Source organism: Larimichthys crocea, chromosome XVII (genome assembly GCF_000972845.2).
Source record: "Larimichthys crocea isolate SSNF chromosome XVII, L_crocea_2.0, whole genome shotgun sequence".
Taxonomy (NCBI): Eukaryota; Metazoa; Chordata; class Actinopteri; family Sciaenidae; genus Larimichthys; species Larimichthys crocea.
The window spans coordinates 10,004,645-10,019,540 of record NC_040027.1 but is presented as its reverse complement, the minus strand read 5'-3'; the positions used below and the strand labels follow the sequence as shown (position 1 = coordinate 10,019,540).

Sequence of the window (14,896 nt, the reverse complement as noted above, 5' to 3'; positions counted from 1 at the left end):
AAAAGCCGCCAAGAAAAAAAAAAACGAAATATATTAATTAGTCCTGGAGCTCATTTTCTGCCCACAACCACATATTGATCCAATAGTGAAGTAAGCTGGAGAGGCTTGACTTGGAGGAGGAGGAGGAGTAGAGCGAGGAGGGAGGAGGCGGAGTGAGGAGGGAGGAGGAGGAGGAGGAGGAGAATTGAAGGGCAAGAAGGGAAGAACTGGGTGAGAGGGAGAGATGATGTGAACTGATTTTAGGACGGATGGTGAGAAAAGGGCTGAGGACGTGTGTGTGTGTGTGTGGTGTGTTGTGTGGTGTGTGTGGTGTGGTGTGTGTGTGTGTGTGTGTGTGTGGTGGTGTGTGTGTGGTAGCATCCACTGTACATCAGTAAGCCTGTGTAGCGTTCTTCTACTGGGATGAAGATTGGGAAGCGATAGGTTATCTACCACAGACTACTATTAATCATTAATTAATACTGCATGAACACCACCACACCCACACACACACACACACACACACACACACCACAGCTTATAAATAAATAATCCAGCGAGCAGCTTGGGAAATAATAGTGACAAAATATTTCCAGAACTCAGTGTCCACTTAACAGCTTTGGGGCTTTCTACCACATCTCTCCGTTCTCATGAGCAGATGGAGTTGGCTCACTGTTTTCGTGTGTAAATGGTCCTTTCAGACGCACGTGACAACAGCAGCACTTTGCTCTGGAACACATTATTTTTTTCAATAGCTTGCATCGGCGCCCAGCCACCATTTTTCTTCTCTGCCGCTGAGCGGAGCACGCAGCGCAGTGCGGCGTTTAACCGGGTTGTGGACCTTTAGGTCAGTTGTCCATGGCGGTTGTGTTTGAAAAAGCAAAGAAAGTAGACCGTGAGTAGTTGCGGCTGTGGTGAAGTGAATTTAAACCACCAATCAAGAGAGTTTAAACCATATTAAAAGCTTTTATTTCTTTGAGCTCCTTGTTTTGGTTTACCAGGAGAATAAAACCAGAGTAAAGACAGTCAGTGTTTTATATTGGCATTAAGTTATCAGGTGGGCACAGGTGGCAATTAGGTTAGTTTTGTTTTTAGGTTTTTCTGCCTCCTTGTGGCCACAACAGATAAATGCAGCTTTAAATGGACCAATCTAGAGATTCTGGGTCTGTGAACAGGTAACATGTTAGCCACAATAAGAGTATAAGTTGGTTTTTTCAGCCTATTTCTCACTTCCAAGGCATCAGATACTGCAGATTTAGCTTTCAGAGAGCGGGACAACTGCAGGCACCCTAAGTGTCATTACTGCACACGCTCATCTAGCGTAATGTTTGATGTGCCGATGAAGTCCATGTGGTTGAATGGTCAAAGAATACAGTAATTTACCCTGGAGGCTGCTGATGTGTGAACCAAAGGTCTTTTTAAAATCTTACGTTATGTAAGGGGCGTCTGCATCATAGTTTGTGTTTTTGACAGGTTTGGGAGTGAGAACATGTTGGTTTTCAGTTTTTTTGTCCCCTAATTTACAAAATGATTTAATGTCGACAATAAAAAGTTGATCGCAACAATAAAAGTAGCTAGAATTGTTTCTCTATGCTTTTTTTTTGCAATAACGACGGACTATGAGCGGTTGTGTTCCTTGCTTTGTTTGTCTACAAAGAACTAAGCTAATGTATATTATTATTATTTTATTTACAGTTTATCACTAGAATTTTTTAAATTTTACAGATAGTTCCTAATGTAGAGCAAAAAAAAAAAAACACCTTTAAAAAGGTTCACAAGGTTACATTTTCTACAGGTTAGAAGGTTTGAGAGCTGACTTGAGGACTTTTTCATTCTCTTTATATTCATCATTATTATCTAATTTCATCATTTTTAACATGTTAATTTAAAAATGTTATGTTTTTAATACATTGTTAAATGCATGTGTAAGCATCAGAGCTTTTCAGTGATCCCCACCACACGTCACACTCCTCTTCAGCTCTTCATATATGATGCCAAAAGATCTTTTCAAACAGTTTTACTCCTGCTTCCATGCACACACACACACACATATATACAACACACACACGTGTACATGCAAAAGTCACATGACCGGCTAGATTATCCCTCTTCACTTCATTCTGCATCCAGCAATCGTTCATGGTTAAGCGGGGAGAGAGACAGGGGGAGAAAAGACCACGATACAAGGTGATGTGTGGCTTTGCTATCATGGCTCCAGCACTCAGAAAACCATATATGGAAATCTTGTGATGAGGATATATGGTGTGCATATGTGGTGTGTGGTGTGTTGTGTGTTAGCAGCAGCGTGCATCCTAATTGAGATTATACCCTGTCGTGTTAGCAAAGGAGAAATCACTTTCAGCCGGCTCTGTCACAGCTGCTGAGCCTGTCTGACTGCTGTATGCTACACAACACTTTCTTCCCTGGAGGCTCAACCTAAACGGAACCTCAACAGACGCACGGCTGACTTAACGCCAACCGTTCATCTCGCCGTAATGAAGACAGAAATGAAATCGGGCCAAATTAGGGATGCTGATTTTCTCCTCCAATTAGAAACTGTCCCAGTCAGCTGGTTTAAAATCACAAATTTCCCTTCAAAACGCACACAGACACCTCTCCTCCTGAGACATGGCTTGCTGCAGCTGATAATTTTTCTCTCATTCTGCTCTCACACAACACACCACACACACACACACACACACACACACAACACACACTCAGTTTCTGTTCCTAGCACTGGGATAATCATCCACGTTCGGAATTCTCATATCCTCCCACGCAGAATCTTTCTGCCCGAGCAGAAACCAGAGCGCCCTGTCTCCTCTCTTCTCATCTCCGCTCTTACCCTGCAGTTGTCATGAACCTCTGTATTTGTGTGGGGGTTGCATGTGTGTGTTTGTCACTCAGAGGCTGCCTGCAGGCTAAGCTTTGTAGGTCTACCATACGATTACTGACGACGTGAGTGATACAGTGGCCAGATGGAAACCCTGTGCGGTGCGACTGAACCGAAGTACCTGTACAATATGTCTGCACGCAGCCCATGCTGCTGTTTGTTGATGTTTTTCTGCAGGTTTGTGTGTGTGTGTGTGTGTGTTGTGAAAGGTGTGTATGTGTGTTGTGGAGTTTGTGCACAATGGGCACTGTGACAAAGCTGATCTGTCTGGGAATGTGTGGGCGGGATTCTACTTTCAAGAGCATGTCGAGCAATTAGAGTTGGCCTCAACTAAAACACACACATGGTTGCACAAATACACACATCGATTTACATGATCGGGGAGAGCATCGGTGCAGTTTTGGCAGGAGTGAAAGGGACACTCTGAACTCGTACTCTGTACTACAAGTGTGGGTAACTTTCAGCTGTTTAAAGGTAGAAATGATCTGAAGATGTAGATCATGATTCAGGCCCGGGGAGATCACATAACTGATCAGTTCAGCGAGAATAACTGGTTTAAAAATAGCTGCGGTCAGGTGATGAACATCATGCTGTATATACGAGCTCTGCCGTGGGTCTGCAAACTTTTCCCGCATGCCTCTTCAGAACCAGAGTGTGTTACCGCAGCAAACACCACAGTAAAAAACATGACGTGGTCTCGTGTGATGCATCTTGGCAGTCTTGCTCTTCCGCCTCCCAGCTTCATCTAAAAAATGGGCAAAGACGTGGATGGGTTATCACACAGGCCGAATGGCTCAAACAAGCCACCTGTCAGTCAAAGCGTCCACGCTCTTAATCCTGCATAACTTTAAGCCTTAATATAATGTGAACAGGTGAGTTGTATAGAAATTCACCCTCAGTAACAGTTTCATGAACGGGGAAATTAGCTACAGAGACCAAAACTGGTTTTTTGACCAGGCGTAAACAGTGTTATTTCTGCTGTGAAAGTTATTTGAAGAGGGGTGACAGGCCTGGAACACAGAGGTAGGAGGCTCGATGCAGAGTAGAACAGAAGGCCTTTAATTAAGCACGCAAAATAAGGGGATTGGGTACCAACAGAAAGCGCCTCGAACAGGAGGGATGGCTATGAAAATTAACTACCACTAAATCCTTAGTCTAAGAGGAAAAACCACAAACGAGGAAGAAGTCAAACTCTCTAACTAAAGCGTATGAAAATTAAACGGCAAAAGGCCAACAAAAAAACTCTCAAAGCGAGGCGAAAACTGACTCAAGATACGGGTGGATCAAGACAACGACATGAACACGGCACAGGACAAAGGGAGACGCAGACTATATGAACACATGGAGGTAATGGGGAACAGGTGGACACAATACAGATCGAGGAAGACAATCAGACCGGTGACACATGAAGGGCAAGTGACCTGAAACGAGAGGAGAGTTTAATTTCCAAAATAAAACAGAACAGGACAAAAACTCAACTGGACAGTGTGACAAGTGGGGACTTATGGAGACTGACTAACTTCTGGAGCCAGCCTCCAGTGGACGTTAGAGGGACTGCAGTTTTAAACACACTTTCTCATTGGCTTCACTTCACAGCCACAGAGGTTGCCGCTTGTTCCAGCCTCATAATTTTTATTTTTACGTCAGGCACCACAGAGAAGAATCAAGCTTGGCAGGAAGTTAGACAGGAGAAACTTTTCAAAATAAAACACTCTGCTTTAGAAACATTGACACTGTCTGCTCCATTGCATTGTTAAAAGGAGTAGTAATGGCAACAGGCATATACTGTGACTTGGTCAAAAGTTTTAATGATTAGCCCTTTACCTCCTCAACATTATGTTAGGTTGCACCAGACTTAGACACAAACAGCTAGAGCAGTTGCCGTTTGTAGTTACTTATTGTCATGGTAACTATTCGAAAACACATTCTCCGTATGACTGGCTTGTCCATCTGCTGGACTACAATCTTCCAGATGATCATCTGTCTGCCTCTTCGTGTATCTGCAGGAGAATCACTGCAGGCGGATAAAGACCCTGGGCGACGGTTACTACTGCGTGTCGGGCCTGACCCAGCCCAAGGCAGACCACGCCCACTGCTGTGTGGAAATGGGACGGACATGATTGACACGATCGCGTGAGTCACACACACACACACACACACACCTAGACTTCTCTATAGAATGCATGTGGGTGCCCACACATCGGTGCAGGTCACACAAGGTTTCATTTTATCTGCATAACGATATGTGTTATTATTTCTGATTACAACAGAGGGGGGAGGTTTGACTGAAGCTGCTCGGGTTTTAGCTTCACTGTTTTGTTCTGTCTGTTTCACAGAATATTTTAATTTGAATTAATTTGTTAGAAAGTTAGGCCACAAGTGGAGAAAAATTATTTTAGAGCAGAACTAGCCTCCACACAGTCTGTAATTTGTCATTTTATGTTATGGCGCTGTCACAGAGTCTCAGCACTTCCTTTTTCAAATTAAGGGAAAGTGCTGACTTCTCCTGCAACTGCAAATAATTAGCAAAGAAAAAATTCTGTTTAAAAGAGAAACTAATGCAACTAGTGCACGGAAAATGTACTTATACTGTCTATCAAGACAACAGCAAACATGGATTAAAACAGATTTATGAATATAATATTCCAAATAAATAAAGGTTGCACAAACACCTTAAGATTAAGCCTTAATTTCGTTTAAAGCTGAGGGAACGTACATCAGAGTCTCTTTTAACGTTAAAGCATTTATGGCAATGAAAGCGAATTTACAGCAGTAAAACTCAACAGTTTCATGGAGACCGTTTGTTTGCTTGCACTTGTGCTTGTGATATTGTCTCACAAAAGGTGGCCTATATATAGGACAGTACGAAAGTGGCAGAAAGATTGTATTCTGGAGGAACACAATAAAAGAAAGCACAAATTAAAAAAGTACATTTGATCTGCAAATATCAGCAAACAGCGAGGCGAAGAGTCGAGGTAGGTTAGTGGAAGGAATCCAATAAAAAAGTTTGAATAATTTAAATGTTTTAAAGTAATTTGCAGTGACACACAAGGAACTCTGACACACTTGGTGGCACACACACACACACACACCAAACACACACACACACACCACCACACACACACAACACACACCACACACACACACACACACCAACACACACGTGTATTTATACAATGTGTGTGAAAAGCCTTTACCTCCGTCGCCTGTCATGTTCTCTTTCCCCGCGGCTCTGTCTGAGATGGATGGGCTGTAGGAGTAATTTATCTCAGAGGACAGCTGCCTAAACACCTCATTCCCTGTGTGTGTGTGTGTTGTGTGACATCCCTCCTTCAGCCTGAGGGGCAGACCACGTTTTCTTTTCGGCCATCCTCCTGTAAACATACACACGAACACCATCTGAAGCTCCTGACCTTTCGCCTGTGACGGTGAGCGTTGTGTATCACTGGGAGAGAGGCCGTGAAAAAAAGTCCAGCTTTATCTCCTTTACACCACAACGCGAGGAACATGAAGATGGTCTGCACACTTACCAGTGGCATGCATGTGATGTAGACACAGACATGCACACACACACACTTTTTATTTGAGGATGGCATACAGAGTTCTTTACACCGGACCAGAACAAAGATCTTTTGAAGAAGAAAGAAACTAGGAGCTACTCGGAGAGTGTGTGTCTCCATCTGGCATTCGAAAGTATTCTGAAATATTAAATGCATTGGATCCAGTGCACACAGTGATAGACGGTTCATTCATAACGGTGTCAAAAGTTTGTCTACTGCTGTGCTAGCAGCTGTTTGACTCACAGTGGTGCTTTGACAGAAATGCATTTCACAATGTTCAACGCCGACAAGCTCACGTTCAGCAGGTGTGATGTTTGTGATGCGTTGTATATGAATTACAGCTGAAGCTGATGTGAATGTCATTGGTTTGCAGGACTAAGTATTGGACAGGTTGAAACTTTGGCCTGATGATGACGCAAATCAAAATGAGACGGGTTCATCCTCTGGGGACATGACTGCCTGTAGTACACACTTTCAGTCCATGTTGAGATATCAAAGCAGTGGACCAGGAGAAACCCGTTCCTTGTTATAATCTGTAAACAGCTTTTTGAATCAATCATAACTTCCCGGGGTGAGGTTAAATCCTGGTTTTGTTTAACAGTTTAAGAGATTAACCTCTCTACCCCCCTGCAGGTCATGGGTGGAGGCGACGGAGGTGGATCTGAACATGCGTGTTGGTCTGCACACGGGACGGGTACTGTGCGGCGTGCTGGGCCTCAGGAAATGGCAGTATGACGTCTGGTCGAATGACGTCACGCTGGCAAATGTAATGGAGGCCGGAGGGCTGCCTGGGTCAGTGCGGACTGTTACACCCACTGAAAGTGGACTCACAGTACAAATACAACACAGCACACACACAGTTATCCCAGCAACAGAGCTAGAATACAGCCTTATGATGTGTGTATCCAACATTAAGCGATGTATTTCTGCATGTTTTAATAGACTTGAAGCGTGACATGGTTTTTATCATTTTAATTTAATAATTAACAACAAACACATCTACTGAAAATCTGTTTAACACCCACTGACAAGGCCTTGTCTGCCATCTCTGTTACAAGATCATTATGAGATCCATATCTAACGTTATGAGATCTGTATCTCGTAATTGTAGAATAGTTTTATTAATTATAGACAGATACAGATCCTTTAATTATAGACGAGTTAAACATGGTTATCAAAGATTCACCAATTATTCCAATCCCTTGTAATTTGCCATTTGATTTTGATAGCTGTTTACGACACTTCCTTGAGATTTTTCAGATTAAAAGCCTAAAACAGGAAGTGCAGCTGAAATAGTGAGTGCATGAAAAACAGAATTCATGTTAAAATTGTAAAATGATGACGTGGCGCAGTGAAACTGTGGCACAACCAGCGATGTGGTGAGGCAATGAGATGCTGTATTTTGCAGCACGCTGTTTGAGAATAAACAACACTTGCAATGCTAAAAATGAATATGTTATCCGACGCCAGTGGAATGTGTTTGAAATGTTAATGTTTAAAAGTTAAATGAGACTTCACAGGCAGTTAAAGGATAAAAGGTGAAGCTATCCCTAAGAAATCACCTTACTCGTATATTCGGTCTTAAAAAGTTTAAAAAGATTAAATTATTTCGCTTTGATGCCTGGATTTTCTAAAAAAAAATTTTTTTAAAAAGAGTCACAGCAGTTTAAAAGAAGACAAAACTCGTGTTAACTTCATGTCACTTCACTGAAGAAAACTCATAACAGTAACAAGAGATTTGCATTTTAAAAGGCAGAGAAATGAGGTCACCTCCTGGCTCAATTTGGTCCTTGTTTCAAGTGAGTAATAAGATTTAGACTCGTTACCAGATTAAATGAGTCGCTTGGGCGAAACGTTTCTTTGCTGTGAAGAATTTTAGCAGCCGAGGGGCCATTAGGCTGATAAAAATAACGAGGGGGATAATGATTTGAGACTTCAGCGCGAGCCAGACTTTTATCACTAACTGTCTTTGGTCCTCGTGCTCTGCTTGTGCTCTCAGCAAGGTGCACATCACGAGGAACCACCTGGAGTGTTTGAACGGAGACTACGAGGTGGAACCGGGCTTCGCCACGAGAGACATGCCTTCCTTCAGAAACATCACATAGAGACATATTTCATCGTGCCATCACACAGACGTAAAGTAGCCACAGTCGCTTCTTTCTCTGCATTTCCTCTCTTTCTCCAGAGGTGACACATCTATCACTGCTACAAGGGTTAATCCTCTAATGCGAGAAGGATGCAGGCCATGTGCTAAGCCGGCATACACAGGGCTAGTTAGCACTATCTCACACAACTACATGTGAACCAGAGTCAGTGTTGCATTGTAAATCTGCAGCACAGTATTTGTGTGAATGCACACACACCGATATATTCAGGTTTTCTAAAGTCTTTTAAGGGATGTTGTGTCACAGATACTGTCCCGTTGGATCAAAAGCCCATTTGTATGAGTGTAGTTTCACCATATCATTGTCATGTTTTGCCTCGCCTAGGCATGAAAAGAACCAAAACTATCTTTTCCTGAAGCGGTTTTGTTGCCTCAACCAAACTGTGACTGTCCCCTGAAAACGTTTCTCAGCAAGCTTTTATTTTGAAAGTTGCATTTCACTCTTTTAGAGGATATCCATGCTTAGGCATGAAAAGTACACAGTGAACCAGCATGTGTACTACACACATTGGTGTTGGTATTTTCAGAGTGAAGTAGGAGAGAGAAGCATCATATCATATCTCAGGGTATTTCTGCGATAATGATATTCTTGAACCATCTGACAAAATATGGAGTAAAACTTGCCAAAGATTTGTGATGCTCATGCTCACCAGTTCTAGTTTGTTTCCATCCCCATCGTACTTTACTGCTTCTGCTGAGGCGGTGAAATAAGTTTTAGTTTTAGTTTCATTGCTGTACGTAACAGTATGACACGATTACGTCAACGAGTCAGAATATTTCTATTATCGTGATTTACGTGAAATTATACCAAGCTGTCAGACAAAGTGGCTTTGTTCTAATGGGATTTCTAATTTCGGACTATTGGGGCTGTTGGAACAACGGGCAGTCCGTGTCTTTTCCTTCCAACATTCGCTGGAAAATGAATAAACTACTGCAAAGTTTCCAGAAAAATAACGAATAATAAGATCTGGTTTAAGAGATTGGAAGTGATGATTAAAGTTAATTTAGAACAAACTGCATATATTAATTGTCTGGGAGGCTTCAGAATAGCACAAAAAAAAAAGAGCACCATAAAGTTGAGATTAATACTGACATAGCATGTTACCATGAAAAATAAAGGCCACACATGCTAACACGCCTCAAGCACAACACTAAACTAACTGTATGTTTTTGGTGTGAGTTATTATTGGCTGTATAAGATGAAGGCATTGTGTTGTATAATAACTAGAAGGAAACTGAGTTTTCTGTACCTCTCATTAGCCTCCTGTTCTTTCTGTTCATCCCATCATCTCTTCATTGCAGATTTTTCCAGTCCTCATCTGTCAGACATCAAACCAGCCAAGAGGATGAAGTTTAAGACGGTGTGCTACCTGCTTGTCCAGCTGATGCACTGCAGGAAGAGGTTCAAGGCCGAGATCCCCTTCTCCAATGTCATGACCTGCGAGGATGACGACAAGGTGTGTAAACATCGTGTATCTCTACGGAACATGCATGAATATCTCGGAGTGAGTCTGTACGTCCATTTGTGATGGAGTAATCTGCTTGGATTCATAATCTAGCCACACACACTCATGCACACTGTAATCTGGATTTTTGCTGCATCATAAATACTACAGGACAGTCTCATTGAGCTCGTGTGCATGTGCGTTGATGTTCCTCGTCACTGTTGCGAGTATATTTGAGTCGGTCATCACGAGGTCGGTCTGTTGGCGTTTGGTGGCTGATGATTGGTGTCGCGGCATCACGCGGTCTTGGCTTCAGAAATAGTCTGCCAGCTGTAATCCGCCGACTGTGTGAGCTCGGCCAACATGAGTAACTGATGATTCTGGTGAGGTTTGCATCTGAGTGCTGGTAATCACCCACAGCCTGGTATCATCTCCTTTAATAGCATTAGCCACATTGTTGCATGATTATCCAAGAGCCAAAAAAAAAAAAAAAAATCCTAGCATGCAACACACGTGCAATTTCATGCAGATTATAAATAATCAGTACTGCCGCTCTCTAGTGAAAAGGTAATCATGAAGTTATAGAAGCTGTTGGTCAAAATAAACTGTGTGATGCACGGTGTGTGCGGACTGGAGAGCTGCTGTGTAAGAGCTTCAGTTTCTGCAAGCGTCTCCAAAATCCTTTGTTCATAAATGATCTGTCAGATCCTGACAGGTGTTCTGTACTTTTTCTTTTTTAAGTTTTGTATTATAAATTTAGGCCACCATCCATCCTTCCATCCATCCATCTTTTTTCTTCCACTTATCCGGGATTGGACGTGGTGGCTGCAGAGCGTTCCAGATACCGGTTCTTAGCAACATATTCCAGCTCCTGCTGGGGGATCCCAAACATTCCCAGGCTAAATGTCGGGGTCCTCTACTGGGTCGGCCACTAATCAGATGATTGGTGGTTCGATCAGCGATTAGTGGTTCAATCCCTAACTTCTCCAGTCTGCCTGTCAAAGTGTCCTTAAGCAAGATACTGAACCCCAAATGCCACAGAGGCAGCGCCGTCGTTGTATGAATGGTTTGCTCCAAAAACTCCTAAGTTGGATGGCATTGACCTGCATGGCACCAATGCCATCAGCACGGTTCTAGGTCTTCCTCGAGGTCTCCTCCCAGTTGGACGTGCCTGGAACACCTCTAAAGGAAGGCTTATCCAATACCTGAACCACCTCAGCTGGCTCCTTTCGACTCAAAGGAGCAGCAGCTCTGCTCCAAGCTTTCTTAGATGCCCGAGCTCCTCCACTATCTCTAAGGCTGAGCACGGCCACCCGGCGGTGACCACTTGTATCCGTGATCTCATTCTTTCGGTCACTACCCAAAGCTCATGACCATAGGTGAGGGTTGGAACGTAGATGGAGTGGAAAATCGAAAGCTTTGCCTCCCGGTTCAGCTCCCTCTTCCCCACAACAGGCCGCTACAACGTCCGTAGTACTGCAGGCGCTGCAGCTTCTTTAAATATAAAGTCCTGTAGTCTTTATTTCAGTCAGTTTTCTTTTAAATTAAACCAAAGAAATCAGCCAGGAGGTGCATTATTTACTGTGTCTCTGGTACAAATGTCACAATGTGTCAATTACTACATACTGAGACTCTGCATTCTACAAAAGCTTGAAACATGGAACACCAGGAACAAGTGAAATGTGAAACCTTAAAGGCATGAAAGATGAAATTGAGATTAAATTACTTGTTAAGAAGGATGTAGCGTCGTGTAGGAGTACAATTATGTTACGATCTTTTGTATCACTTCCAGTGAGACTGGATGATTAAGTGAGAGAGAGCTCCTGTTTTAATTTTTCTTCTGTAGAGGCAGGTGTAAATTTGAAGAATACTGTTTATATGCTGCGCTGTAGCTGTCAGATAGCAATAAATGACACAGAGAACTGCTCTAATTGCACCTACAGTTGACACTTTAACTATAAATAAGGTGACAGATGAATGGCTTACTGTACGCCTCTTGTTAGATTTTTATTTTGGAAGAATAACTACTGAAGGTATGCATGAAACTAATTATACACTTTGTTGCAAAGACAATTCTGTTATTCTCAACATGGGTCTTATTTCACTAGTTTGTGGCATCGTAACAGCTGGGCTTCATGAAAGCATCTCCCCAGGATACACCCACAGGACCTATGTAAACTCCATCAAACTCAAAAGGCAATTACTGTAAGACACGCAGTGATGTTCACAGCACAGAGGAATCTGCCTACATTTTACTGTCTGATTACCAGCTGCCGGAAACTTCTGTATGTTTAAGCATTTGTGTTAAATCAACCAGCAGCTACCAAGTTAGGAACTTCATATCATGAGCGGATTTAAAGCTCTGTTAACACGCAATCCTGTGAATTAAATAACTGAATAATGACTAAATTCCAGCTGAGGCTGACAAAGTACAGATTATTTAAAAAACAACATGTAGTGAAATGTTATTCACATACCGCGGGGATAAAGACCATAAATAATGTAAACACGGTTGCAAGCGTACAACAGTTAAGCATGCTTTTTGCTGTCCTTGCGGTCACTGCACTGCGTTACCACAGGTCACCTACAGGTGAGTCAACTCTGGGTTTGCCAACACACACCACAGCAGCACCATGACTCAGGACCTTAATTATTATCATTGGTAACACCTGGTTCACTATTTCATGTGCTGTGACAAAGGTTGTGCCAGACTGTGTAATGGCAGCAATGCCTTCCATCGTGTGATGTCACTGGCCCAAACAATCCTTTTTCCCCAAAAGCTTACATTGTGAAAGACGTGACTTTAACTCACAACCCCCTCAAAAACACTTAGAAGAGCCACACAATTAAATAATTTTATGTTCATTTGAGTAAGCAGAGAGCTAAACGGGAAGTTAGTGTTAGTTGCGGCAGAATAGACCCAAAAGCAGACTTGGATGGATCAAACAGGGGTTTATTAGATAGAGGTAGGGAACTGGGAAGGCGGGAATGGAATGGAAAGCGGGAATCATGAGATGGTCGAGGGCAGGCAATCTGGGATGACAGGGAGAAGTAGGGGAGAGAGGCAGGCAGGCAATCTATCTGGGATGACAGGGGAGAAGTAGGTGGGGAGAGCAGACAGGCAGATCTCTGGCAGGAGGTGGTGGTAATGGGCCTGTGCACAAAGAGACTGGTTAAGAACAAAGAAAGATAAACTTCCAAAAGAGGCCTGAGCATGACTACCACTGTAGGTGACACAACGATCTGGTGAAGACTGGATGAAGAGCCGGGGTATATATACTGCTAGAGTTGATTAGTGGATTGGTTGCAGGTGAGACAGATCGGCACCACTAAAATATGACAAGCAGTTAAGTCAGAAGTCTCTTGGCTCCATGTGCCACACAATATGTGTTAGTATTTGTATTTGTTTTAAGATGTATGTGAGGAAAGTTTTATGTCCTTACAAGTATGTATTCATTCATTCATCACCGTTATGACATGCACACATCTGCTTAAACTCTTGGTGGAGGCCCAGGACAGACATATTGGTGTTGTTCTTGAAACCCAAGGATGAGTAACGGATCCGGTTCAGAAGGAGACCTTAAATGCTGATCAGACATACAGCAGAGGAGGTCCAGAGAAATGTAAAGGGTTACAAGATGTGTATGTTGAAGCTGTAGCTTTCTATGTTGAACGAGATTGCCTGTGGTCTCCTCAGCACGGATATCAAAGCATCAGCTGAAGATCAACTTGTTGTCTGACCAAGATCTGCTTCATAATGAAGCATGTTTATAGACCTTGTTCATGACCTTGTGACCTCACAAAACTCTGCACTGGTCTTGCCTGATCGCATCCCTTGAGAACAAGTTCAACTTGAACACATCACACAGGCTCTGCAGAGACTGATTGTGTTGTTCTTTTTTTTTGGGGGGTGTCTGACAGCGGAGAGCCCTGCGGACCGCGTCGGAGAAGCTGAGGAATCGGACGTCCTTCTCAGCCACCGCCGTGCAGCACTCGCCGGGAACGCGAGTCAACCGCTACATCGGTCGGCTCATTGAGGCGCGGCAGACTGAGTCCGAGACATCAGACCTCAACTACATCACCCTGTTCTACAAGAGAAGAGACAGAGAGCGCAGGGTGAGGACACACACACACACACACACACTGAAACTCGTGGTTATATTTACAAAAGGATGCAACATGTAACTGATATGTACTTTCCTCATAAGGTAACATGCTTCGTGACTGCATCCCCCCCTCTGTCTTATTCTCTCACACACACACACCCTACACAGTCTCTAATTCTTTCTCCCCTTTCTCCCTCTCTCCCACGCCTGTTGTCTATGATGTGTGTGTGTGTTCATGTGTGTGTGTGTGTGTTCATGTGTGTGTGTGTGTATGAGGAATCCACCCACCCTCTCAGGAGGGGGTGCAGATAATGATTTGGGAGCGTCTGAGCACCACACGTGATATCTTTCTCCTATGTGTGCGTGGGTAGAGCCATAAAGGAGACACAGAGCTGGGACTGGTTTGTGTATGTGTGTGTGTGTGTGTGTGTGTGTGTCTTTGTCCGTGTGCAATCTAGACACCCAAACTACAAGCAGAAGAATTAAAACCCCATACACAGTGAAAACGAGTTAATTGTGACTCATTTTAACATATTTTAGAAGTCAGGAAAATGCCACGAGCAGAAAATTGAAGACAAATTAGTATAAAGTGTTTGTTTCCTCCCACACAGCTAAAGTAGAAATCTTTCATAAGATGCTTGTAGGGTTCAGGACACAGCTGTTGTTCCAGAAGTTTAGATCTAACCGCTCATCAGAGCTCCAGAAATTATTCTTTGTCTCTGCACGACGGGATGAGGGATCGTTTCATA

At 43.2% G+C, this 14,896-nt stretch overlaps 1 protein-coding gene across 1 annotated transcript in view; it reads left to right on the top strand.

Annotated features, from left to right (window-relative positions):
- LOC104927730 (adenylate cyclase type 1) overlaps positions 1-14,896 on the top strand; it is a 33,683-nt gene that overhangs the window by 541 nt on the left and 18,246 nt on the right. Inside the window, 8 exon segments of the mRNA XM_027290225.1 lie at positions 4,879-4,981; positions 4,984-5,005; positions 7,066-7,224; positions 8,432-8,496; positions 8,499-8,572; positions 9,899-9,911; positions 9,914-10,053; positions 13,963-14,157. Of these exon segments, the coding sequence (XP_027146026.1) occupies positions 4,879-4,981; positions 4,984-5,005; positions 7,066-7,224; positions 8,432-8,496; positions 8,499-8,572; positions 9,899-9,911; positions 9,914-10,053; positions 13,963-14,157 (771 nt within the window).